Source organism: Bolinopsis microptera, chromosome 9 (assembly GCF_026151205.1).
Source record: "Bolinopsis microptera isolate Bmic1 chromosome 9, MBARI_Bmic_1.0, whole genome shotgun sequence".
Taxonomy (NCBI): Eukaryota; Metazoa; Ctenophora; class Tentaculata; order Lobata; family Bolinopsidae; genus Bolinopsis; species Bolinopsis microptera.
In genome coordinates this window covers 3,900,959-3,928,747 of record NC_087080.1, presented here as the reverse complement: position 1 = coordinate 3,928,747, position 27,789 = coordinate 3,900,959, and the positions used below count along the sequence as shown (strand labels likewise).

The window sequence follows — 27,789 nt, the reverse complement described above, 5'->3', positions numbered from 1 at the left end:
TACCAAGTACTGAAAGTGAAACCAACTTGAATCGATGTATTTTCGGACGCTGATTCCGAATGACCCCCATATCATTTAAAAAAATTTTTAAAAATAGTCGTTCAGGACCAGATAGGGAACAGGTTGAAAAAGTCACGTGACAGTCGAGTGTTGACATACGTTGCATGCCACTTTTCGCGCGCGAAGCGCGTGCCGCCGAAGTCGAGTGTAGACTTCAGACTTAGAGTGATTCATCATCATCCCTTTTCTCGCGATTCGTCGCCTGGCCCAAACTTAAATAGTTTTATATTTATAATTGTAACCCAGGGTCCAGGAGGCCTGGAGGATATATTGCTTTATATATATATAAATGCTTTAATGTTGTTATACTGATTGGTGTTTAACGGGTGATACTCGAGTCCAACTCGGCGCGCGTCCTGCCCCTGGTAGGACTAGGTTGTAAACCTACAAATTGGTGTAGGATCAAATTCAAGGCTGTTAGGCTGTCATAATAGTAAATTATCTTGTCGAATGTCAATCACAGGTCATGGTATTTCAATAAAAAGTTGTGAATACTGAAAATATTAAACAACTAGGATTAGGAATTAGCAATTATCTCAACCGTAAAAACAATTTTCTGTTAGTGTTACCTATAAGTGTAAAATAAATAACATTGCGTTGTAGCTCGGTTTACCTAGGAAACCTTAGGCTTAAAATTAACGGCTGGGGCCTTATAGTTATACCGGCGGTAGTACATTTTTGGAGATTTTTATTTTACAGGGCTTTCTCCGTGATTCTGACTTTTAGCACCTTTAATTTTATCGTGTCTTGTAAATGTAACATTGGTCAGTTTAAAAATGTGTTTAAAATTAAAACTTTTTTACTGCATAATATGTATACTATGTATGGATCTAGGGACAAAGTAAACAATGTTTCTTTCAATTCTGCGACAATACGAACTTATAATTATACGAATCTGTACATCAAATACAAAAACACCACAATAATGCCTATAACAAATGAAAATTCTAAACTTCTAAACTACTAAAACAAAAGAAATAAATCAATAAACTAAAATAAACATAAGATAAAATTAAAAAACCACGTTAATCTAGCATTTTAACGGTTATTTATGTGATATAAAGTGGGAAAACTAAACCTCGGACCATAAGTTGTATTTTAGTTGGAGCGATTCAATGAACAGGGTAGCCCAGTGTCGATGAAGTTCCCGCATCCCTAAATTCACAAATTGCAAAAGGTCTCTTCACTGCTTCATATTCACGATAAGAATAGCTTTCAATTTTTCTCAATCTCAACGAAATAAAACAACTTTTAATTGCTCTGATCAGTCTTTAGGCCATGAAAAGTGCGTCCATGGCGTTGGGAGCGATCCTGAGCTGGGTGACAGTCATGTCGCTGAAGGAGTATACGTATCCTAGGTAGGTGACCCACTTTCCATCCTCATCTCCCCGCAGATGATGTCCACTGAAACATTGTAGATTATAATTTTCATCATATTCTCACTCTTCAAAACAACTGGATTCACTGATAATACAATGAAGCTCGTTTCTGGTTTTTTGTTTAAATTTTTATCATTTTAGGCTTTGAAGGCTTAAAAAGGCGGCTTGTGAAGGCTATCAGATCGCTTTTACTTCACAAAGTCTCAAAAGGTTCATTTACACGACAAGTTATAAACAACACCCACCTGAAGTATTTAACTCCAGCTCTCTCCACCACAGAGTCCACAATACCCTCATGGTACCTCAACCCACCAGTATTGTTTCCCGCTGTTCCTCCGTAAGACCCTTGTGGGAAGAAAACACTGCTCCCTACTCCGATGTCATCATCATCCGGATCAATGTTCAGACCGACCTGTTCAGATTTTAGATAACACTAATTTTTTAATAATTATGTTAATTAATGTGATTGGGGTCGTCACTTGAATAGATAATCAAAAAAATACGGTTTTATAATATCCAGAAAGTTAAGCAGTTTAACATTAAATAATAAGTTTATAATTTAAAATATATTTTACCTGGTTGTATTTAGGATTTCTCCCGGAAGGATCACCATCATCCCACTCTATATAATAAGTCATGTCCTCTTTGTTAAAGGAGAGAATGGTGGAAGTGTAGTACGCATGACGAAAGTGAAATGAGATCACGTGATCGCCCACACGTGGTGCACGTGACTTTATCGCAGATTGGTAGTCGGGCGGAGGACTGTCAGGCTGAACCTCGCCCAGCGAATCAGAGTCTTGGGTGGGTTGGATGTGCTCAGATAACTGAGGTGAAGTGAGCAGGTTAAAAACTGAATTCAATTTTTAATCGCGGAAATTGTAATCTTCTTTTAAAAGCTACCCTCTCCAAATAATGAATGAACGAATTGATTTCCCTAATTCTACATATCGACTAAGCCACAATTAAAGAAACTATTCAACAACTCACCCTCTCGAATATTTCCTCCATCTTTTTCTCTAGATGACTCTCCCCGGAGATTTCCAACATGTCGATAGTGGGAACACCGCTCCCCATCACTAGCGCTCCTATCACTGATTCCCTCCATCCCATATTTTCACCCACACAGATTGGGATGAATGGCTTCCTCAGTGATTTTGCCGCGAACTAAAAGAAGTAATATTAGTCACGGTCACAGTACTAATATGTTATCAAATATAACAAGTTTATAAAAGGTTGCTTAATTAAAAGCTTATTAATTAAAAGCTCAGTGTTTAGCAAATTGTACAGAACTTGATATCGACAACCCAACAAAATAACCTGGAACTCCATTTTGCAGTTATCTGATTTAGCATATTCAGAAGAGATGAAAGCAAGGACAACTTTAGAGTTGATCAGACCAGTGGTAATCTGTTCGAACATTCCTGACGCTTGACCTGAAGTCAGCTGTTCTATGTCCAGCCATACTGAGGTTAAGTGCTATTAATGGTCACTTGAAATTTTAGGAATCTCAATGCTCATTACACGAATTTAAATTGATAAGCGATTACAGATGATGCAGTTATAAGCTGATGTACTAGTGATAATTTAAAATTACTTTTCAAGTATTTCTAAGATGAATAACAAAATCGATACCAACTAACCAACGGAGTGTGCACTGAGTGTACACTGAGTGGGCTAGGGAAATAATCAAGGCGTTCAAACAGATATTTGAAAATACCTACCATTATATTTTTCAGAAAGAAGAGACTTGATCTTTCTTGGGTCATTCCACTGGCTACCAAAAAGTTTTGGAATTTCATTGTTTTCTTCGCTGAGAGACGAGTTATTCCAGCAGTAGCTTACAAATATGTCTTTTTTGTTGGATTCTGGCGTTGTAACCTGCTGTTCACCTGATTCTGCTGTCCCGGATGGTTTGTCCTTCCCCGCTATATTGCCTACCTGTTTGGGATTTAAACGGAGATAAAACCCTTACAATTTACATTTGTAACATTTAAAAACTACATGATGTTTAAGTGTTTATCCGGATATCTACAGGGTGTTTGTAAACTTTAAAGGAAGGGGGAGAGGTTTGGGGAAATTCGGTCAATGAACTGAAAGCTCAGCAGAAATCGTAATCAAATATTACCTGGATCCTCAAATCTTCAAACTTCTCATCGAATAGATCCCTTGTTTTGAAGTCAATATATCTCTCTCCCGCGATTAACATTCCTACAACTGTGGCCTGCCAATCCCAACCTCCGTCCCCAACAATGATAGGAATGAGAGGCTTGTGGGCAGTTTTCTTGGCGTACTGCATCTCCATCCGACAGTTATCGTTCACAGCATAATCATCACTGATGCAGCAGATGAACATGCTACAGTTCTTGATACAGGACACGATCTTGTTGAGGTCTAGCTCACGATTATGGCCGTTACGGATGTTGCTGAGAACTTTGTAGCCTAGAGATTCTAATTCTTTCTTGATCCTGAAAAAAAAATATTAAAATTGTTCATTGCTCAATTTACTACAATTTATCGTCCTGAAAGTTAAATGACGGTGAATCAACAATCTTGTTACTCACGTAAGTGGGTCGTTCATGTTCTCATAATTCCTGGTTTTATTGGGAGATTTAGCGAGGCCTGCTTTCACGTCCACCAAACTATCACTGGGGCAGTAGGACAGATAAACATCACATTTGGTGTTAAAGCTCATTTCCTGGTTCTGTTGAGAAACGTTTTGCTCGAGGATGTCGAATAAGTTAGGTGCACACCGCAGTTCTTCTAGTTTGTAGTTGGAGAAAATTGGTTCATAACCTTTATATGTCACCCACTTGCCGTCAACCGCCGCTGCAAGAAGTTGCTGTAGGGATTCGACAATGTGTTTCATTATAATATGAGGATACTGCAAGATTAGCATTTTAAAAAGTGACACCACCAATGTTATCATATTTATTTCTAAAACTTCGCGGGAATTAAATTTCTAGATATTTACTGACATTTAGAATGAGCTCCACTGTAAAGTTTAGTGCCGTCAGCTGCAGTTGTGATGCCGGTGATCTTGCCTTGATGCCACCTGACTCCTGCTAGTCTGCCTACCTCCGCGCTAGCACAATATCCGCCTTGATGGAACAACACCATGGAACCAATACCTATCAGGATTGTAAACATCAGCAAGGTACTAATATCTGAGTTATTACCTGATAACCATATATTACCATAATTAATTATGTAGTTACCATACTATGTACATTGTACTTCCATGCCATCCTTTTAAATTTTAATACTTCAAAAATGAAACTGTGCAACTTACCGATTTCATCTTCATAGGGGGATTGGTTGACAGCGAGATGCTCGATGGAGACATGCCGGTCTGATGGGTCGTGGTCATCCCATTCTATGTAATACTCCAACTTGTTCTCGTCGAAACTACCAGAATCAATATTCAGTTAATGAAAGAATCTTAGATTAACTGCAAGATTAATAAACATAATAGTACTGAATACTGGTGGTAAAAACAGCAACTATAATATGAGTTCATGAAGCGGTGAATAAGAAAACAATTTAGAACTGATCTCAAGATTTTTTACCTTAAGATAGTGGAGTCGAAGTACTGCCATTTACCCCATTTACACAATACTTTATCTCCGGGCTTCGGTATGGGCCTCCCTTCTCGAGTTGGTTGAGGAGCTGAAATAATTGCGCGGTGTCATTTTATTTGTATTTGTAACGACACGTCTGTTGTGCAAATAAATCTAAGGACTACTCTTAGGGACAGCTCTAACAGTGGGTAACTCATCATCCCTTATGATACGTAAGATTGAATGAGTGGGTGACAAGAAAGTTTGTTATAGTGATAATGTGATGGAAGGACAAACTTTATTTTCTTGGAGAGCGAAAATGAACAACAGGCACTCTATCGGGCACCGATGCTTCGATAACGCAACAATATTCGCAATTTGCACGTGCAACCTATTTCAATTTGTACGCGAGCGATAGCTCGAACCTGAACTGGTACAAGGAACTGCCTCATCCTTATCAATATCAATAATATCCAGACACTCTTTTAATAGTGAGTGAGAGGAGTAAAGCTGCTGAACAGAACGGAATGAGGTAACATCGGGGGCATTCTCTTCTAGAAGAGATAGCTCGGGAAGTGTTTGTTTCGTGTCCCCTTCTGTACAGTCAGTATCGTCCTCGGATATTTCGTCGTCGGATATTTCGTTTTCAGATATATCGTCCTCAGAATTTTCCTTTAAAAAGTCATCTTAGCACATGGTAGCCTTTAATCAAACTTAAATGGATCGTCTTCAGAGGATTGAAATAGATTAAACTGGCCAACAACTTTTAGATATTTTGACAACCTTTCTAAGGACCTCCTTAACGAACCTGGTTGATCCAACCACTGGTAACATCTTGAATCAGAGTTTTTATCGCGGATATCTCTAATAAGATCCTATCACTAAGTTTCGGATTATCAGACATTTTTAGGGAAAGAGTACGATTTGCCTGCGAGTTGTGACTGAACTAGTTGCAAACAGTTTAAGAGGAAAATGATCATCTTGTTATGATGAGTGTTATTGTTAAGGTGTGTTTTGGTTTGAACTTGAATCGATGTATTTTCGGACGCTGATTCCGAATGACCCCCATGGCCCATATCATTTTTAAAAAAATAGTCGTTCAGGGTCAGATAGGGAACAGGTTGAAAAAGTCACGTGACAGTCGAGTGTAGAGTGATTAATATCATCATCCCTTTTCTCGATTCGTCGCCTGGCCCAAACTTAAATAGTTGTATAATTGTAACCCAGGGTCCAGGAGGCCTGGAGAATATATTGCTTTATATATATATTAATGTTGTTATACCATGATTGGTGTGGGATCAAATTCAAGGCTGTTAGGCTGTCATAATAGTAAATTATCTTATTCTTGTTGAATTTCAATCACAGGTCATGGTATTTTAATAAAAAGTTGTGAATACTGAAAATATTAAACAACTAGGATTAGGAATTAGCAATTATCTCAACCGTAAAAACAATTTTCTGTTAGTGTTACCTATAAGTGTAAAATAAATAAAATTACGACTGTACAGTGTACATGTAATTTGCATTATTGAAATTCATAAAGGTTTGAAAAATGATTTAAAGATTTAGAACGAAAATGTTTAATTATTTGGTCGCTGACTCTGATCTCAGCTTAATTGTTAATGTTATCAATGATCAAAATGATACGTTAAAGGACAAATAAAATTAAAAGGCTAACGTATTGTTATTCGACATGTTATACTTTACTTATATATATAGCTGCCACTTTAACTTATAGTTTAATTTATAATTTGATGAGCGCACTACTAATTCATTTGTCATACGTTGTATGACCCGCCGCGCACGAAGTGCGCGGCTCCCCCTGTATCTATAGTGAAGCGACCGTGGGGGTCACCACGTGATACAATAATTCATGTCCTAAGTGAAAGTCGGCCGGTCACTTAATTAAATAAAATCTGACTCTGTTGAGGCCGACTATACTTATAGTCAATAGTCTAGTCCAAAACCAGACACGTACAGCATTGTATCAGTATCACGTGGTGACCCCCACTGTCGCTTCACTATAGTGAGTTTCTACGATACAGGGGGAGCCGCGCATATTGTACTGTAAGTGTAGTTTATTGTTAAGCTCTGCGAAGCAAAATGAAGAATGATAGTTCGCGCGGCGCGTTGAAGCGTTGTAGCTCGGTTTACCTAGGAAACCTTTATTAGGCTTAAAGTTAACGGCTGGGGCCTTATAGTTATACCGGCGGTAGTACATTTTGGAGATTTTTATTTTACAGGGCTTTCTCCGTGATTCTGACTTTTAGCACCTTTAATTTTATCGTGTCTTGTAAATGTAACATTGGTCAGTTTAAAAATGTGTTTAAAATTAAAACTATTTAACTGCATAATATGTATATTATGTGGATCTAGGGACAAAGTAAACAATGTTTCTTCCAATTCTGCGACAATACGAACTTATAATTATACGAATCTGTACATCAAATACAAAAACACCACAATAATGCCTATAACAAATGAAAATTCTAAACTTCTAAACTACTAAAACAAAAGAAATAAATCAATAAACTAAAATAAACATAAGATAAAATTAAAAAACCACGTTAATCTAGCATTTTAACGGTTATTTATGTGATATAAAGTGGGAAAACTAAACCTCGGACCATAAGTTGTATTTTAGTTGGAGCGATTCAATGAACAGGGTAGCCCAGTGTCGATGAAGTTCCCGCATCCCTAAATTCACAAATTGCAAAAGGTCTTCACTGATTCATATTCACGATAATAATAGCTTTCAATTTTTCTGAATCTCAACGAAATAAAACAACTTTTAATTGCTCTGATCAGTCTTTAGGCCATGAAAATTATTGAAAAGTGCGTCCATGGCGTTGGGAGCGATCCTGAGCTGGGTGACAGTCATGTCGCTGAAGGAGTATTCGTATCCTCGGTAGGTGACCCACTTTCCATCCTCATCTCCCCGCAGATGATGTCCACTGAAACATTGTAGATTATAATTTACATCATATTATCACTCTTCAAAACAACTGGATTCACTGATAATACAATGAAGCTCGTTTCTGGTTTTTTGTTTAAATTTTTATCATTTTAGGCTTTGAAGGCTTAAAAAGGCGGCTTGTGAGGGCTATCAGATCGCTTTTACTTCATAAAGTCTCAAAAGGTTCATTTACACGACAAGTTAGAAACAACACCTACCTAAAGTATTTAACTCCAGCTCTCTCCACCACAGACTCCACAATACCCTCATGGTACCTCAGCCCACCAGTATTGTTTCCCTCTGTTCCTCCGTAAGACCCTTGTGGGAAGAAAACGCTGCTCCCTACTCCGATGTCATCATCATCCGGATCAATGTTCAGACCGACCTGTTCAGATTTTAGATAACACTCATTTTTAATAATTATGTTAATTTAATGTGATTGGGGTCGTCACTTGAATAGATGATTAAAAAAATAATTAAACAAAGACGGATTTATAATATCCAGAAAGTTAAGCAGTTTAACATTAAATAATAAGTTTATAATTTAAAATATATTTTACCTGGTTGTATTTAGGATTTCTCCCGGAAGGATCACCATCATCCCACTTTATATAATAAGTCATGTCCTCTTTGTTGAAGGAGAGAATGGTGGAAGTGTAGTACGCATGACGAAAGTGAAATGAGATCACGTGATCGCCCACACGTGGTGCACGTGACTTTATCGCAGATTGGTAGTCGGGCGGAGGACTGTCAGGCTGAACCTCGCCCAGCGAATCAGAGTCTTGGGTGGGTTGGATGTGCTCAGATAACTGAGGTTAAGTGAGCAGGTTAAAAACTGAATTCAATTTTTAATCGCGGAAATTGTAATCTTCTTTTAAAAGCTACCCTCTCCAAATAATGAATGAACGAATTGATTTCCCTAATTCTACATATCGACTAAACGACAATTAAAGAAACTATTCAACAACTCACCCTCTCGAATATTTCCTCCATCTTTTTCTCCAGATGACTCTCCCCGGAGATTTCCAACATGTCGATAGTGGGAACACCGCTCCCCATCACTAGCGCTCCTATCACTGATTCCCTCCATCCCATATCTTCACCCACACAGATTGGGATGAATGGCTTCCTCAGTGATTTTGCCGCGAACTAAAAGAAGTAATATTAGTCACGGTCACAGTACTCATATGTTATCAAATATAACAAGTTTATAAAAGGTTGCTTAATTAAAAGCTTATTATTTAAAAGCTCAGTGTTTAGCAAATTGTACAGAACTTTATATCGACAACCCAACAAAATAACCTGGAACTCCATTTTGCAGTTATCTGATTTAGCATATTCAGAAGAGATGAAAGCAAGGACAACTTTAGAGTTGATCAGACCAGTGGTCATCTGTTCGAACATTCCTGACGCTTGACCTGAAGTCAGCTGTTCTATGTCCAGCCATACTGAGGTTAAGTGCTATTAATGATCACTTGAAATTTTAGGAACGTTAATGCTTGCTTGCCGGAATCTCAATGCTCATTTCACGAATTTAAATTGATAAGCGATAACAGATGATGCAGTTATAAGCTGATGTACTAGTGATAATTTAAAATTAATTTTCAAGTATTTTTACGATGAATAACAATATCGATACCAACTAACCAACGGAGTGTGCACTGAGTGTACACTGAGTGGGCTAGGGAAATAATCAAGGCGTTCAAACAGATATTTGAAAATACCTACCATTATATTTTTCAGAAAGAAGAGACTTGATCTTTCTTGGGTCATTCCACTGGCTACCAAAAAGTTTTGGAATTTCATTGTTTTCTTCGCTGAGAGACGAGTTATTCCAGCAGTAGCTTACAAATATGTCTTTTTTGTTGGATTCTGGCGTTGTAACCTGCTGTTCACCTGATTCTGCTGTCCCGGATGGTTTGTCCTTCCCCGCTATATTGCCTACCTGTTTGGGATTTAAACGGAGATAAAACCCTTACAATTTACATTTGTAACATTTAAAAACTACATGATGTTTAAGTGTTTATCCGGATATCTACAGGGTGTTTGTAAACTTTAAAGGAAGGGGGAGAGGTTTGGGGAAATTCGGTCAATGAACTGAAAGCTCAGCAGAAATCGTAATCAAATATTACCTGGATCCTCAAATCTTCAAACTTCTCATCGAATAGATCCCTTGTTTTGAAGTCAATATATCTCTCTCCCGCGATTAACATTCCTACAACTGTGGCCTGCCAATCCCAACCTCCGTCCCCAACAATGATAGGAATAGAGGGCTTGTGGGCAGTTTTCTTGGCGTACTGCATCTCCATCCGACAGTTATCGTTCACAGCATAATCATCACTGATGCAGCAGATGAACATGCTACAGTTCTTGATACAGGACACGATCTTGTTGAGGTCTAGCTCACGATTATGGCCGTTACGGATGTTGCTGAGAACTTTGTAGCCTAGAGATTCTAATTCTTTCTTGATCCTGAAAAAAAAATATTAAAATTGTTCATTGCTCAATTTACTACAATTTATCGTCCTGAAAGTTAAATGACGGTGAATCAACAATCTTATTACTCACGTAAGTGGGTCGTTCATGTTCTCATAATTCCTGGTTTTATTGGGAGACTTAGCGAGGCCTGCTTTCACGTCCACCAAACTATCACTGGGGCAGTAGGACAGATAAACATCACATTTGGTGTTAAAGCTCATTTCCTGGTTCTGTTGAGATACGTTTTGCTCGAGGATGTCGAATAAGTTAGGTGCACACCGCAGTTCTTCTAGTTTGTAGTTGGAGAAAGTTGGTTCATAACCTTTATATGTCACCCACTTGCCGTCAGACGCCGCTGCAAGAAGTTGCTTTAGGGATTCGACAATGTGTTTCATTATAATATGAGGATACTGCAAGATTAGCATTTTAAAAGTGACACCACCAATGTTATCATATTTATTTCTAAAACTTCGCGGGAATTAAATTTCTAGATATTTACTGACATTTAGAATGAGTTCCACTGTAAAGTTTAGTGCCGTCAGCTGCAGTTGTGATGCTGGTGATCTTGCCTTGATGCCACCTGACTCCTGCTAGTCTGCCTACCTCCGCGCTAGCACAATATCCGCCTTGATGGAACAACACCATGGAACCAATACCTGCCAGGATTGTAAACATCAGCAAGGTACTGATATCTGAGTTATTACCGGATACCCATATCCAGGTAATCACCATAATTAATTATGTAGTTACCATACTATCTACTTCCATACCATCCTTTTAATACTTCAAAAATGAAATGCGCAACTTACCGATTTCATCTTCATAGGGGGATTGGTTGACAGCGAGATGTTCGATGGAGACATGCCGGTCTGATGGGTCTTGGTCATCCCATTCTATGTAATACTCCAACTTGTTCTCGTCGAAACTACCAGAATCAATATTCAGTTAATGAAAGAATTTTAGATTAACTAACATAATAGTACTGAATACTGGTGGTAAAAACAGCAACTATAATATGAGTTCATGAAGCGGTGAATAAGAAAACAATTTAGAACTGATCTCAAGATTTTTTACCTTAAGATAGTGGAGTCGAAGTACTGCCATTTACCCCATTTACACAACACTTTATCTCCGGGCTTCGGTATGGGCCTCCCTTCTCGAGTTGGTTGAGGAGCTGAAATAATTGCGCGGTGTCATTTTATTTGTATTTGTAACGACACGTCTGTTGTGCAAATAAATCTAAGAACTACTTTTAGGGACAGCTCTAACAGTGGGTAACTCTATCATCCCTTATGATACGTAAGATCGAATGAGTGGGTGACAAACAAGTTTGTTATAGTGATAATGTGATGGAAGGACAAACTTTATTTTCTTGGAGAGCGAAAATGAACAACAGGCACTCTATCGGGCACCGATGCTTCGATAACGCAACAATATTCTCAATTTGCACGTGCAACCTATTTCAATTTGTACGCGAGCGATAGCTCGAACCTGAACTGGTACAAGGAACTGCCTCATCCTTATCAATATCAATGATATCCAGACACTCTTTTAATAGTGAGTGAGAGGAGTAAAGCTGCTGAACAAAACGGAATGAGGTAACATCGGGGGCATTCTCTTCTAGAAGAGATAGCTCGGGAAGTGTTTGTTTCGTGTCCCCTTCTGTACAGTCAGTATCGTCCTCGGATATTTCGTCTTCAGATATTTCGTTTTCAGATATATCGTCCTCAGAATTTTCCTTAAAAAGTCATCTTAGTACATGGTAGCCTTTAATCAAACTTAAATGGATCGTCTTCAGAGGATTGAAATAGATTAAACTGGCCAACAACTTTAAGATATTTTGACAACTTTTCTAAGGACCTCCTTAACGAACCTGGTTGATCCAACCACTGGTAACATCTTGAATCAGAGTTTTTATCGCGGATATCTCTAATAAGATCCTATCACTAAGTTTCGGATTATCAGACATTTTGAGGGAAAGAGTACGATTTGCCTGCGAGTTGTGACTGAACTAGTTGCAAACAGTTTAAGAGGAAAATGATCATCTTGTTATGATGAGTGTTATTGTTAAGGTGTGTTTTGGTTTTCGTCCAAGCTATGTGAGCTACATTTCCGGTAGTTACCGTTAATTGACTGAAAAAAATCTGCTAATTGATAGATGTCAACTATTATGTTTGTTATGATTTTTATCGATCGTATCAGTGTCTACAAAATCAATAAAAATGCTGTTCACTATGACATGTATGAGTTTCGACACGTGTCAGTAGTGCGTGAAGTTGGTCGTTTCCATGAGCTGATCAGGTGGAACTGAAACCAAATCCCAAAAAAACAAATGTTTCTTGTCTCCACCCAAGCCAATATGCAATATTGCAATCTAGTAAAAATCAGACAATCCTGCACTGACCGTTATTGAGGGTAGCAGCTTGGGAGGAGGTAACCAGAAGAGCGTCCTCCCTGACTTCGTTTCGGTTTACAAACTCGTGATTCTCCCGCAGATGTGAGATGTAGTCCTGAGTTGCACCAGTCATTGCACCAGTTAAGTTGTCAGTAATTCAACTTCATAATTTTGATAACTTTTAATTATCAATAAAGAAATTATCATAGATAATTGATATAATTGAATAGACCCAATTGTGGATATTGCACTATAACGCTATGATAAAACACGCGTGCTATCTGAAAAAAAAACAATCACAAATCACTGACCACAAGAAAACTTACCGTGGATTTGACAGCCTCACCGCACAGAGAACATGTGATCTGATCCGAAATGTGAAGAGAGGATATGTGATCGTACAGATTACAACCTAAATCTTCTGAAATTGTTTATACGTGATCTCTTTTATCTTCTTTAATTTTGGAAATTTTATTTTATGCATTAATTATCTCTTTTTTTTATTTAAAAAAACTTATCTCTTGGTAGGTACTAAAAGGGGATAGAAATCGAGTATATCATCAAGGAACAAATATCGGCAATAAAAACCCATTTTAAATAAGTTGACAATGCTTTAGAGTTGTTGATCACTATTCGCTCTTGGAATCACAAAGAAAACGTATATACATATGTACTATGTAGTAAGAACAAACTAATGACTGTCATGGCCATCATGAGCAACCACGAATAACAGAGGAAGGTAGAGACTAGAGAGTGACAGTGTTTGAGTAGTGACACGAGTCAATGCACACGATCAATCAGCAGAAATATTAGTGCTAAAATTGTCATTCAAATATTATTCACGTCCATTCGCAGTTTACACAAACCTGCCGATTTAGATTCGAATGTTTTTGAGCACTCGGGGCAAGTAATAGTGATATCATGACCACCAACGCTGCCATTTTCAAGCTGTGCAGCGAAATTGTGCTCTTTTCTCAAGTGGTCTATATATCCCTGAGATGGCTAGGAAAAAGATTTCAGAAACAAATAGATTAAATAAGAAATCGAGATTCGAGTCAAGTACGTATTAGAAATTAAAGCTTACACAAGTTCAAAATCGTATCTGCAGTTAATGAGGTATTTTTATTCTCTAAGGGTAATCATCACAAATATCAAGATATCACAATGGAAATAGCGGGGTATTAACACAAACCTTACAGAAGACTTTTGAGTCACACAGGACACACTCGATACTACCTTGTTCAGGACAATGTGCTGTTGCTATGTGCTCGTATAGCTCTGTACCGATATTTGCTGAAGTTTTACTGATAAGTGATAAGAGAGCTAAAATTTCGGACGCAATTGCGTTAGAGACAGGAAATCTTGATTCTTGAAACGATTTATTCGAAAGGACTCTGATAGCGGAAAAATAATTCCGATGAACTGAGCAAATCATTAATGCTTGCACATTCCTTACCGATAACAGAAGAATCATACGTTTTGTGGCATTCAGGACATGATGCTACAATAGGTTTGACCTTAGATTTAGATTGACAGCAGCCCATCACATGTTTCGATCCTCAATCTCGTCCTTCTGAAAGGTTTTCTAGGTAACTGTTACTCGGAGGTGTTCGAATGGACCGGATCACCAAATTATGGCACGTTTGCTGGCAGTCGATCGACTCAATCTAGCTACAAGCCGATTTAATTTGGTCGACATGACCGACATGAACGGCGCAACAATGAACAAGCAATATAATTTATAATAAATATATATATATATAATATAAATAATATAATATAATTAATATAATACTGCGCGTAAAATTTGCGCCAGCTTGTGTATCAATTAAAGATTGGCGCCTTCCGACAACATGATGCAGTAGACCGTTTTGAGCATCTGTGCGAAAAGGACGATGGACATATTATCTCACATTAGTCCAGCCAACTCCAAGTAAAGACAGCTACAGACTACTTTTCCCCGAGTATTTAACTTTAGTCAATCAAACCATAAATTTCTGCATTAATCCTTCCACTTCAAACCCAGAGGAAGGAAAAACGTTTATGTACTTATATATTTTGACCCAAATATTAGCCAGCGTTTGAGTAATCTTGAATACTGAAAATTCAATTTTTCGCATTCTGCTTAAATACCACGTGAAAAGAGCATTGTAAATAGTTCAGGTATGTGGCGAAGATTCGGATATTTATCGCGCTTACCTCGATAAGACAGCTAAACTTCTCTTCTCGGTTGCATGTCGCTGATCTGGTCCTAAACCATAGATTTGTATCGGGTCTCGGATTTCAAAATTTAGATAGGAAATTGAGCCATAACAAGAATTGCGCCCGTTGTTTCGTTTTGGCGGACGCTAGATTTCCATTTCACATTTACTATAAATTTAAGTATAACTATAAGCTCCAATCAGCTCACTTCAATCTTCATGATAATAATATTGATCAATTATGCATCAAATACGGGAAACACTTGAAATTCAGTTCAATTGCCGTAGAACTTAACTTGTATCTGTAATTCAAGAAATTATCAGCAAAGGTAAACTATTATATATACTCGTGTACACATCAATACACTACGCGTGCCACGTACAAATTGGGTGTATTACCTAATAGTAATATTATACATTACATGCATCATATACACAGTCGCGCCGCGCATTCATAGATCACAGGCTATCTATACATCACATCTCCGCAAGCAATCCTCGCGCGCGCCCAACTTTTTCGTTGCATGGTAACGAACGAACACACGACATATTTAAACCCACCTATCTCGTTCTCCAAAATCCACGTTTTTCTGCAAAAACCTCCATTCGTAACCTTTCACTATTGCCTTTTTTCAAAAGGGTGAAAAGGAAAAAATTATATGAAAATGACAAACACCACACATGCATCAGTAGACGGGAGAATTATCTTGGTAATGTGATCAGTAACTTGATAATTATAAAGTGTAAGTTATTCGATTGTAATTTACACTCAATACTCTTCTTCTTGATTCTATTGGAAAATCCACAAGACAACATTTTTAGTGGATAAACAAAATCTGAACAAGGTCAATGCAATGAAATAATAGAAGGAAGATGGCGCAAGTTTGTTTTGGCACGTGACAGTGATTCTTCCTTCTGGGGTTTAATCAGTAAATGCAGCAAGCTGATAGGTTAATCCCTGTCACGTGTCGAAACAAACTTACTGCACCTCTCCGCCGCTCTGCTGTCTATTGAATTATCTGTGAGCTGGTATGTCATTATACAAAAGGGTGCTACCTAATTAATAAATAAGGGACGCTGGATTGAGCAAATTGTTAAGTATTTTTATTGTGTTATTCTAATTTTGCATATATATATGCAAAATTCCACCATTCTCTTTGCATCACCCTGTAGTTTATCCATCATATTTATTTTATATAGAATAACAAGGTACTGACTGTAACATCGAAAATCAGCAAGTTTTGTTCATAGTTAGAGGCAAGAAGAAAATGTAGACTCTGCAGTTTTCTACTTAAAAAAAACAGGCGAACTTTGAATAGTAAATTGCCACTCCTCAGCAACTAAAGAAATGCGACACTTCAAGTGTCAAACTATGCTTGCAAGACAGCTAACAAGAACTTGACGTGTCGGACAGGTAAGAAGACGCTTCAGGGCCGGTACAGTGTACAGTGTACAGTATACATTATACAGTGTACAGAGTACAGTGTACAGTAGTGTATTTCACGTCTAATAGTACAAAGTACAAATATATATGTTTTATTATACCTGTGTTAAATAGTCCTGTAAGCATATAAAAATTGCAGGTATAAATGAGCAAACTGGAGTAACGTTAAGCAAAGGGACATCTAGTCATTATATTAACTGAAAAAGCTGAAATTATACTAGCTTAAAGGAGAGCATATTATGTATTTCCTTTTCAGTACTTCACTCCAATAAAATACGAAAAATACAAAACACTACACAATCTGAAAGTGACTACAAACGCATCGCACCATAACCATGAGATGACTAAAGTTAAAAACAAACTTCACATCCACTACCACAAAAAGACAATAACTGGTGGATGTCCAATACATGTGATTTGCATGTCATATCTATGATGCTCTATTGCATGTTATTGCACTGTTTGTCTTGTCCACCGTGTCATCAATACGTAAAGGGGCGGTTATTTTAAAGCGCACTTAACAAGTGTTAAATTTGAGTTTCAGCAACAATGCCGGATGAATGATTATCTACGCGATACAATGTACTTTTGAAATGTACGTTGATACTGAACACAAGAAATAAAGTCGGAAATATCACGAAACACCGCCACAATTAAATGAAACTGTTGACTAATTAGTCAACAACTATTTTTCTATACCAGCTGTGAAATACTGAATAACAAATGGAGAACATGCGACAGTGATTATTTTGATACGCTTAAAATAAGCACAAAATGTGCCCAATTTAAGATAAAACAGGAATGTACAAGCTGATCGACTTGAATAACTTACGGTAAATCAAAACAAAATTTGCCTCGCAGCTCTTAGAAAACAACACAGCTTGAAGATTAAAACGTTTTAAAAGTTGAATATAACAACAAAAGCAAAATTGTTTATACCATGTTTGACAAAAGCATGCACAAGCGTTTAGTCTTTATACTTGAATACACACGGATATTGGCAACTATGTACCGACATTAGTATCTGAACGAGAAAGAGAGACCAGTACATACAGGTTATATCATTACGAGAGAAGTTATATTTATCTAATTTACCTGCTACATGTAAGGAGCTTATTACAGAGCTAACTGATGGAGATTGTATTGATGGTTCTGTAAAACTATACATAATACAAGGGGGATCCTAAACCTAAAACTATACAATAGTATAATCTGGTAACCAATCAATAGATTGAAGCGGTCATATTGTAATATAGTGTACAACTGTTCACGAACACCTGTTCGCGAACAGGGGTCGGGCTATCTGGATACTGCCCAGTGCCCAGATTTACGTATTGAAGGATTGAGTATTGACTGTAGAAACCATTTTCTAAACCATACTCTGAACCTCACAAAATACAACACCGATCCTACTACAATAGATTTGGAGGACCTAAGGACTGAGCACAGTTATCTGACTCACCAGGTGGCCTGTACTAGCTGAAGAACTTAGTGCTCTAAGTAGTAAGATTCGTAAACTAGACAGGTGACAAGAAACAGCTGGTGAAAAAGACAGGTGAAACAGCTGGTGCCTAATACAAACTCCTGGATTGTAGGAGTACTGGGTGTTCAGGGGCCAACAAAACATAATTAGGCTGTTATATTATAGGTACTCAAATAGTACATGGAGTCAGGACATAACAACGTTTAGTGACATGATACGTGTATAAAACATGTACATACGTCATACCAATAGAAATTTAATTGATTAATTTGAAGGCTGGTTCGTACTTCGTATGTTGCAAAGAAAGAATTAAAAAGATGCGGTGGACATGGTTGATGGTCACACACAACACACAACACACAAATACGTAATGGAAAATGATCTTCCTACAGTAAGCTACAATATATATCACGGTAACCATGGGAACTGGAGCAACAATACCATCACAGAATAGAGCTTTACTACGAAGTGTAATGACTAATTAATGAGGTAATGACTTCAGAAGTACCTAACACAAGCTGTCTAGGACACTCTTAGGTTCAAGCAAATTGTACTGAGCGCGCCTAGTTAATACAATCTGAGCGCCAATTTGCATATAGATATGATCTGGATTGCAAAGTTCTAAAGTTGCACGTAACAACAAACTTGAGCCAAAACTGCAGACTATCAGTCTAATCTAATGAGTAATTATGAAGTAATTAATACACAGTTAACAGAGCTGGACAAGCAATGGAGAGGCGTGTACACATGGAATAATAGAGAGTGGTAGAGTGGCAGAACCATCTCACTCTCACTTCACGAGGTAAATAGCGTGTAAATAGCGTGGTCAGTGTGAGTGTAAGGCGGGAGAGCATCCGAATAAGCAGGAGGCAGATTGCAGAGGATGGAAAATGACGTGCTGGAGTATGGAGATTAGAGAATAACGTGTTAGAGTATGGAGATTAGAGAATAACGTGTTGGAGTATGGATAATAACGTGTTGGAGTATGGAGAATAACATGCTAACTATCTGGAGTATGGAGGGTAAGCCAGATCAAGGAGAGCAATATAGCAATATAAATAAACAGCGTTTAAAATTATGTATTATAAGCAAGTGACAGGTAAATTATAACAATATGAAAGTGATTACTACCAAATTTATAGAGATGCCCAGAAAATCGTAAAACATGTAATTTCAATCAAGGCAGAACATTTAATTATCTTAATTAGATTGTAATGGACTGCAATCCACTATTCGACAGCCTCAAGTCGAATTACTTGAAAACAAGGTATTTCCGGGCGATCCGTCAGGAACTCTGCTTAAAGTAAACGACAGGAGGTTTGGACCTCAAATCACTTCTTATGTAGTAATAACAATCACCCCTTACAACTTTACTCTTGTTTTCACATGAGATTGTTCAATCTCCTAAGAACCCCCTCCTCAGTTTAATTAGCGAGGATGGTAGTTAAAATACAAATTAACTGAACATTAGCTGTACCTTCTCGCCTGGGCTGAAGTCCAGTTATTCCTGACATGGGTGTTGTTCTAACGTCAAGGACTATCACATCTCCAAATTCTTTGTAACCAATAACATGATCCAACATGTTCACGTCAACTGTACACACGCACAGGCAAGCTAGTCGTACTCTTCGAATCCTATCAAAAACTCATTATATCAATTTTATAATCTACGAAATATTCCCTCCAAGTATTAAGGGAACCTAGAATACTGCCAACTTGTCTGTCTGAATATTCGGTAAAAGGAACGGACTGTAACTGTTGAAATACGTACCAGATATTGTAACATTCGGGTCTTGTCAACGTGGTTACCTCCGCAAGCAACCCTTGTAACGCAGTTACCTTCCGTCGTTCCTATCACCGTTTGAAAGAGTAAATTTTTGTGGTTGACGATTTGAACTTTTGCAAGATATGTAAAATCATCTCAGTTGAGATGGTCATTTTTACAGCAAGTAAGTCATTATAATTTGATAGGCAAAGAATCAAAATATAAGCTATTGCAAATTATCAGTGGCTTTATTTTCTGATACGATAATAATAATAAAATGAAGAGTAACACATTTGAGTCTATAAAAAATCAAATTTTAAATCAATTAATATAGGTAATATTAATCATGACTATCACTGAAATTAATGTCCAAAGGATCTCTTAAAAATAAATCTCTGTCATAAAACATAAAACCTATAAATCCAGTAAAGCAATAAGCGGCATACAATAAAAACATCTCAGTAGTAGAATTCTCATATATCTAAACCATAGCGAAACAAAGTGATTTCCTCACTAAAAAGTAGAAATTATAGCGATTCTTCAAAAGATCAGTACAGCTCCACAAAAGTTCCCTTATCAGTAGGCTGATTCCAATTAGTAGCGCCCCAATCAGCACCTTCTCCCTCATACAAATGGAAAGTAAAAGCGTTTCTCGGCTTATCAGAAGTGTTCGAATACGATTTATGAACCACGTCCCCATCCAGAAGAACTAAAGACCCACGTTTAACCTCCGCTACCACATACTTATCATCCTCCTCATAGTTCGCATTCTTCTCCCCCACAAACTCACACGCCGTGTTTGCCTCGTTCCTGTTCATGAACAAAGTGGCAGGTTCCCTGTGGGATCCAGGGATGAACCAGAGACACCCGTTATTCGTGGTGGCATCGTCTAGAGGTATCCAGAGACCCAGCAGCCTGGTGCCTCCTGTGTGGAGGAAGGAATTATCTTTGTGAGGTGTCACCGGGCCACCCAACCCACCTGACTTGAAGATATACATGCTCTGGGGAAGAGTGGGTTTCTTGATACCCAGTGCTTTGCATATGTTCTTGATACCATCCCCCTGAGCTACTTCCTTAAACTCTGGAACATCTGTGTGGAGAGCGTGTCCTATCTTGTTAACAGCATCGTATTTAGAATAAGCTAGCTCGTTAGTCTCCTTGGAAAATGCTCCTTCCTCAAAAAAGAAGTTGATCCCATCCCCGCTGTTTAAGAAGTAGTCAGTCATCATGTGAGTGTCAGGTTTGGCTTTGTTGGCTTGGTAAGTTGTGAACATGGTTTTTGGATGGGTCTCCAAGTCAAGATGCTGGTCAATAACATCTTTTATTGTTTGTTTAAGGAGGTCACATTGTAATTCTGGGAGGAAGTTCTCGATTATTAAATATCCGTCCTCGTCGAATTTCTGCACTTGTTCAGGTGTTAGAGTAAACTCTTTCATGGGCCGAGTGCTAAGCAGGACAGCTGTAATTAGTTAATTAGTCAGGCGAACAAGAAAGTTGTAAATAAAACTCATGGTAGATTTTAATACATATTACATATTCTTTTAAAAGATTGTATGATGGTCAAAAATCTACTAATGTCTGGCGTTTTTTAACAATTAGAAACCTAGAAAATACAGGTCTACAGAAACGATCTCGTTACATCATTATCTGCAGAGAAACTAAGTGAAATTGTAGAAAGGGCTGATTAGCTGACACAAATCCCATTCACTGGCTGTAGAAGAAATGACACGTGGTGTGGAAGAAATGACACGTGGTGTGTAAGAAATGACACGTGGTGTAGAAGAAATAACACGTCGTGTGGAAGAAATGACACGTGGTGTGGAAGAAATTACACGTGGTGTAGGAGAAATAACTCGTGGTGTGGAAGAAATGACACGTGGTGTGGAAGAAATGACACGTGGTGTGGAAGAAATGACACGTGGTGTGGAAGAAATGACACGTGGTGTAGAATAAATGGCACGTAGGTCCTTGTTTACTATCTGAAATATAATTTAAAATGAAGGAGGAAGAGAACATATTTACTGCTTGTCATTGAGTTGACATGCGCAGTTAAATTTATTTCAAATCTCACAAGTTAAAACCACCAGATTTAGAGAACCAGCAGAAAGTTGTAGAGCCGTTCTTCAAATCAGATCCAGCAATCTCAACTATCATAATACTACATGTTACATTAAATGTAGCAGTGGTTTTATAACTGTTCGTTGTTGCTTGATATTACTCTATTATATAATATATGTTTTTTGGGTTACTTTAAAATACTGTAAGAGTACAATCAAAAACTCAGAAGAGAATGTAGAAATAACATAACATTGAAATGTCACATTTACTATTGTGCAGGACACAGGGTACAGGATCACTACAGGTGGGGAGATGATAACGAGGTTATCAACTGAACCTCTAAAGCTCTAATGAAGGTAGGTTCTAGCTACTAACTAATAAATATCATGACGTTTTAAATATAATACTTGTTGGGAGTGACTAGCAACATAGCGTCTAACTGTGTTGATATGCGTAGAAAATCTATTACTGGAACGATAAGGATGACTCGTATGAATTATCAGAAAAACTAACTTTTAATTTATTTGTGACTCAACGTTCCAAAAACTCGTCTCGAAAGCATTACGTCGCTGATAAGACACGAAAAAAAGGAGTATGAAAACCAATGCGAGTAGTAGAGGTTCTATGTAACGTAAAACCTTAAAGCGTATGAAACCCAAGAAAACGGTCAAGTATCATACTCTTATCGAGTATGAATTGAAACCTACTTAAATAAAGCGGTTCTAAGAGGGGCCATGATATGCCGGCTTACTGTTTATCGACAAATGCATATTTTTCTGGTCAAGTAATGACAATATTCTTAGTGTTTGGAGCTGATTGTAGCAGATCGAGTTCGAACCCCGTGACAGGTCTAAATTCTGAGAAAACTTAAGAATAGAGTTAAGTTGCCACTATTCTCATCAGTACTTTTGATCCGGGCATTGTCTATCTATATTTATATTTGTTATTTTGGCATAGCTCCAACGCAGAGAAATTTCTTTTGTTGAGATATCAATGGATAATTGATGGCAGTTCTTCGTTCACAGATATCATGTTTTATTGGGTGCAATGAGTTAATACGCTATAGCAATATCATTATGATCGATCATGCTCTTGTTTTTACAAAAAACAAAGAATGAAATTGGAAATTAACATAATATGCAGTATGTATTATGTTACATGGTGCCGCAAGATGTTTCCCCTCAAACGTCCGTCATACTAGAGACCTTACTAGACACTTCATTAGATCATATTACACGCATTCTGTCCACACTCACCCGGTCTTATTTATAATGTACGGAGGTAATATTATATTTAATAAGGGCCGAATTCCATCCTCTATTCGCTTTCGTTTTTTCGGTCTTTCATTTAACCTCATAGAAACTAAGATTACATACATGTGTTCCTTCTACAGTCTATATTCTAGTTTGTGAATCATCGTTTTATTGCGTTCCTGTGTTTACTTTGAATTTTCTCATGCTTTTTAGCGTTTACCGTTCATTATAAGTTCAGAATCCTCAGCTCCTACATTAATTGTCAAGTCATTCCAACTGTTTCGATTTTGGTATAAGATTGAAACTTCAATATCAAAGCTAATTTATCAATGAAGTTTCTAAGGCAAAATCTAAGGAAACAATATAAAATTCTAGGCCTAATTTCTTGTAGCGAGTTTCGCATTATAAAACTGAGTGTACACTGTACAAGGTTAAAAGAAGGTAACCTGGAATGTTATTGTAGGTCCCGGAATGTCATCTCATTCAATGTGCTCCTTATTGTTCAAAATGGTCAGTAGGACGATTATAATGTAACTAGTTTTATAACGTACCCGAGCTACCAGATCCCATATACACAATGATACATTCCTTCTACAAGGCACATAATATATCATTCTTGACATATTTCTGGGTTGAAAATCAGTAACTGGTCTGTATATTGCACATTGGCCATTGCACAATGCACATGACACAAAACAGTTCCAACAACTCCCGATTACAAAGTGGCTTCTATCTGGAACAACTCCAACTCTTTTTCTACTTGTCGAGCGATAAGTCCCCATAACTACACAGTAAACAATCACCATAATATATCATAACGTCATGATATATAATGTCATCTTACACACAAATTACTGCATATTCATTATTCGTGGGCCCTCTTTATTAGAACTCTGCTAAGCTACGTTATGTGTAGACTACAATGTTGTTGCTTTCGTTCAGTGTGGTACATCACTTGCTCATATCGTACAGACTGAGCTATGTTAAAAGCTTTGAATCTTTGTAGCAACTATTAGTAACTAGACTCATTTTGGTAACTTTCTGCATTAATTACATCTTGAAATTAACTTGAAACCTCTATTAAAACAGAATGACAATCACGGAAAACAGTCGATAAGTTTGTGAGAGCAGACGATAGTCTTGTGCTGAATGACAGAATCTTCAACAAACGTGTGGTCAATAGAGGAGCTTTCTCAGTTGGAAGATGAAACTTCGATCGAAAAGCGGATCATTTTAATTGGTGGGAAGTTGGGGACACTAGAAACAGTTAAGGATGTTGGAAAACAAGTTTTGAACCCCCTTGGTTCCCTTTTGCCGTCATCGGAGCAGCATTTTAAACTGCTGAGCGGTGATGATGGCACTGTTATTTTGGAATCTCTAAGATGTCTGCTCTATCGGCTGGATACCATGACCATTAACACTGGTCTTCCGGTTAACAAATTGATCGATATTTGTCTTGATGTTACTGATTCAGCTCCAAGTTTCCCAATTCTTTTTTACGTCGTAAAAATCTTCAGGCGATTGACGTCCTACAGATCCCCCGCTTCCAAAAGGAGAGGAAAATGTCACCGTTATGAGGAACATTCTGTCGGACAAAAACGGACCGGCTAGGATCGCAATTGCACTTACAAAAACAGCACCATCTATTGTAGACAAAGAGGACGATTTTGAGTTTATAACTGACCAACTAAATGATTGGTTTATCTTCGTTCAGAGAAAACTCAGGCGTCCAGTAGCAAAACTGGATGTGACATTGCTGGTTGAATACTTTAATGAAATCCTGTTGACACAGGATATCGCAAATCAACAGTGGATTGGACTAAACGTAAGGAATATATTGGTTAATCTTTTGAATTTTCTGAGCATCTCTGAACAGACGGAATATGTTGCAAAGCTTGTACAAGAGCTTACGCAACCTTTATCCGACACCAGCAAGAACAAACAAGTTCTAGAAATGCTGAAAAAGTTGGGTGGGCGTGGAAGATGTGGGATAATAAGACGATCTGAGAATAATGCCATTCTTTATCATCTTGTTAGCATATGCTTATCACAGAAAGAAAGAAATCCAGAAAACGTTACTCAGGTGTCTCTAAAGTTGCTGATAATGCTATACGAGTCACCTCATTACATAAAGGAGCATCAGGCTATGAAGACAAATGAATTTGTACAATTTTTAACCCGAGGCCAAGCAGCGGATAAATATAACGATGAATGCAACAAGATCCTCAGGTTCTTGATGTTCAATGATCCTAAGAATGACGTATTGAGACTACACATACTTGATGCTGATAAACACACACCTTTGTTGGTGGCATTGGCGAAAAAAATGAATAAACAGGAAAAGAAAGAACGAGATGAAAAGAATGGTAAAGACAAAGATATTGGGAAACTACTCGCCAGACACAACTGCTGTATAAGTAAAAGTAAGAATGCCTCATTGATCACTTTGGGATTCTTTGCCATGAGCTATCTTAAAGACACGTTCTTTGATCTGGTTCTAGCTGCAGATAAGATTATATTCAGGAAAGGAAACCCAGTTCTAGCTTGGTTACTCCTTGCATTCGCAATATTTCCTCTTCTGGTATGCAACGTTGTCTCCCTCAAGAATTTCTACTCATCCACTCCACTTTCGGTCTTTGTTTCTTTGGAAGGTCACGTACCTCGCTATAGACTGCTGAAATACGTATTTCCTTGGCAATTCGACAGCGTGAAACATGTAGTGTTTAACCTGCTGACTTTCCTTCAGCTCCAACCGTTAATTACTGTCGTTGATCATCTTTACCATCATGTGCAGTCTATAGAAAATATATTGAAATCACAGTACAACATACGGAAAGTAAAATGCCTTGAAAGTATGTTGGAGAACATACCTTGTCTGGCTATCAAGATAGTTCAAGTTGCTACACAAATCGAAGAAGGACACTTCGATTGGACTTCAACATGGAATATCTTTGAAATTGTATCCATGGCCAACTCACTTTATTCCCTGAGCAAATCTTTTCTTGATTTCGAGAAGGCAGCGAGGTTTGTGGATTACGATATGTATCAAATACGACTGAAATCACAGAAAGCCATGGTGTTCTTTGGATACTTGACCATGATAAGCTCTAGGATGCTCCTCTTCTTGATACTAGCAAGATTTGAACTATGGGTTCTCATTGTTGCTGTCTCGATACACATTTTGGTGACCTTCCTAATCAACCTTTTTACCTATCACGTTAAGGCTGAAAAAGACGGATCCGAGGATGAACATTTCGTGTTTCTAAGAAGATTCGACTTGAGACTAATTCCATTCGCACTATCAGAGGGTTTCTTGGTTCTGCTGAGGAGTCCTATGGAGTATATTGGGATCTATCCAAACTTTCAATATGCCAGGAGAAGATGGCAGTTTTTCGGAATATACTTCATGCATCTGACTGAAATTTTGATGATAAACCTGTGCTTTTTGTTCCTCAAATTGAATAATGCATTACACAGACATCAGGCGATGTCCATTATTAGCATAGTCAGCATGGGACTCTACATACTCAGCGGACTCTTCTTTGCAGTATACTTCTTTGTGGTGCATCCAAAGAAAAAAGAGAGTTCCAAATTTGTTCCAAAGAACAAAAGTTTGGAATTACAGCTAATTGAACCGGAGCATGATGATGATTGGAGGAAAAAGCCTTGCCTAAAAGTTAAAGATATCTTCAATATAAATGGGACGACATTGCCTAGTCCAGACGACAGGAATCCTTATATTGGACTTAATTCCGAAACAGAGGAATTCGATCCCAACAACGATACAGGCAATAACACTTACATCAAACAAAGAAGCAAATTCAAAATCAACGGCAAAAAGGATTTAATTAACATTTAAGAGACACGGTTCTCGAGAATCGATTATCGGGATTATTGCCTCAAATTCAGAGCAGTTAATTGCAACCGGCTAAAGCAGTGATTCAGTGATTGGTGTTATCTTATTCATTTGACAGACTAAGTGTATAATAAGTGTACAAAGTGATTTTAATCTTTTTATTCTACATTGGGATTTTTGAATTATGAGTTTTGAGAGGAGCTAATATTTTATATTTTCCTGAAAATGGCTCGAAAAAGTGAAAGTGTTCTTGAACATGTGCTGCCTGGCCCTGTTCTACAAATTTTATTGTCGATTCGCATTACTATTGATAGTAAGAAAGAAGGTGAAAGAGTTTCCATTTTTACAACTCTATCTTTGTACTTGTAGCGTTTATTCAAAGATTATTGTTTTACTTTGTAAGTTTTAAAAACTGGAAATAAAAATGAAACATGGATTTAATAAGATCGTTCAGATTTGTGTCTCACAAAGTTCGTATAGAATATTTCTCTTCCTTCAAAGTGTCCGTTAATTTGAAGTTTGTTGGATAACGGCAATTCGTGCCTTAACCATGCCTTAACCGTGCCTTATCCGTGCGTTAAGTGTCCGTTCCTTAACCGTGCCTTAACTAACCAATGTGCGTTAACCGTGCGTTAAGTGTCCATCGACAGATTACCGAATTGCCCGAATAACCTAACTCAAGAACTATGCAGACTGAAGATTCGAGCATGGGAGTTGGGACAGGGAAGTTCCATATTCATTTCAAAAGAAGATTCTGAAGGCAGACAGGCAAGTAAGTACCGATATTTGGAGCTGAGTTTCTAAGAGTTGTTAATCCAATCTATATAAGAAACATGACAAGTTAGTTATGAACTTATATGGGTCAGGAGCTCTGATATGACTTAAGGTGCGTGTGGGAATGAAT

General features: G+C 37.7%; 4 protein-coding genes across 9 annotated transcripts; 1 reads left to right on the top strand and 3 right to left on the bottom strand.

Moving 5' to 3' along the window:
* Positions 1–918: 918 nt before the first annotated feature.
* Positions 919–5,900, bottom strand: LOC134821089 (uncharacterized). The gene is made up of 13 exons (XM_063831758.1): positions 5,805–5,900; positions 5,422–5,668; positions 5,006–5,105; positions 4,729–4,844; positions 4,415–4,567; positions 4,001–4,265; positions 3,565–3,904; positions 3,161–3,377; positions 2,757–2,902; positions 2,427–2,603; positions 2,015–2,263; positions 1,685–1,851; positions 919–1,464 (listed from the first exon to the last, which is right to left on the bottom strand). The coding sequence occupies exons 1-13, from the start codon at positions 5,898–5,900 to the stop codon at positions 1,332–1,334; spliced, it is 2,406 nt and encodes an 801-aa protein (XP_063687828.1). The 3' UTR covers positions 919–1,331.
* A 1,495-nt stretch (positions 5,901–7,395) lies between these two features.
* Positions 7,396–19,806, bottom strand: LOC134820532 (uncharacterized). Of its 6 annotated transcripts, none has more exons than XM_063830963.1 (18): positions 19,725–19,806; positions 19,431–19,588; positions 14,282–14,398; positions 14,018–14,118; positions 13,692–13,827; positions 13,152–13,246; positions 12,835–12,940; positions 11,505–11,604; positions 11,240–11,355; positions 10,934–11,086; positions 10,521–10,785; positions 10,085–10,424; positions 9,681–9,897; positions 9,255–9,400; positions 8,925–9,101; positions 8,513–8,761; positions 8,171–8,337; positions 7,396–7,950 (listed from the first exon to the last, which is right to left on the bottom strand). In XM_063830963.1, the coding sequence occupies exons 3-18, from the start codon at positions 14,367–14,369 to the stop codon at positions 7,788–7,790; spliced, it is 2,619 nt and encodes an 872-aa protein (XP_063687033.1). In that variant the 5' UTR covers positions 14,370–14,398; positions 19,431–19,588; positions 19,725–19,806; the 3' UTR covers positions 7,396–7,787. The 6 variants fall into 6 exon arrangements, with proteins under 6 accessions (XP_063687033.1, XP_063687035.1, XP_063687032.1 ...); XM_063830965.1 differs by having other exon boundaries at positions 13,692–13,818; XM_063830962.1 differs by having other exon boundaries at positions 19,439–19,588.
* Positions 19,807–20,019: 213 nt separating this feature from the next.
* On the bottom strand, positions 20,020–21,183 carry LOC134820756 (phytanoyl-CoA dioxygenase domain-containing protein 1-like). Its single transcript, XM_063831345.1, has one exon. The coding sequence runs from the start codon at positions 21,152–21,154 to the stop codon at positions 20,267–20,269; it is 888 nt and encodes a 295-aa protein (XP_063687415.1). The 5' UTR covers positions 21,155–21,183; the 3' UTR covers positions 20,020–20,266.
* A 2,939-nt stretch (positions 21,184–24,122) lies between these two features.
* Positions 24,123–27,053, top strand: LOC134820621 (uncharacterized). Its single transcript, XM_063831123.1, has 2 exons — positions 24,123–24,295; positions 24,547–27,053. Exon 2 carries the CDS (start codon positions 24,603–24,605, stop codon positions 26,886–26,888), a length of 2,286 nt encoding a protein of 761 aa, XP_063687193.1. The 5' UTR covers positions 24,123–24,295; positions 24,547–24,602; the 3' UTR covers positions 26,889–27,053.
* The last annotated feature ends 736 nt before the right edge of the window (positions 27,054–27,789 follow it).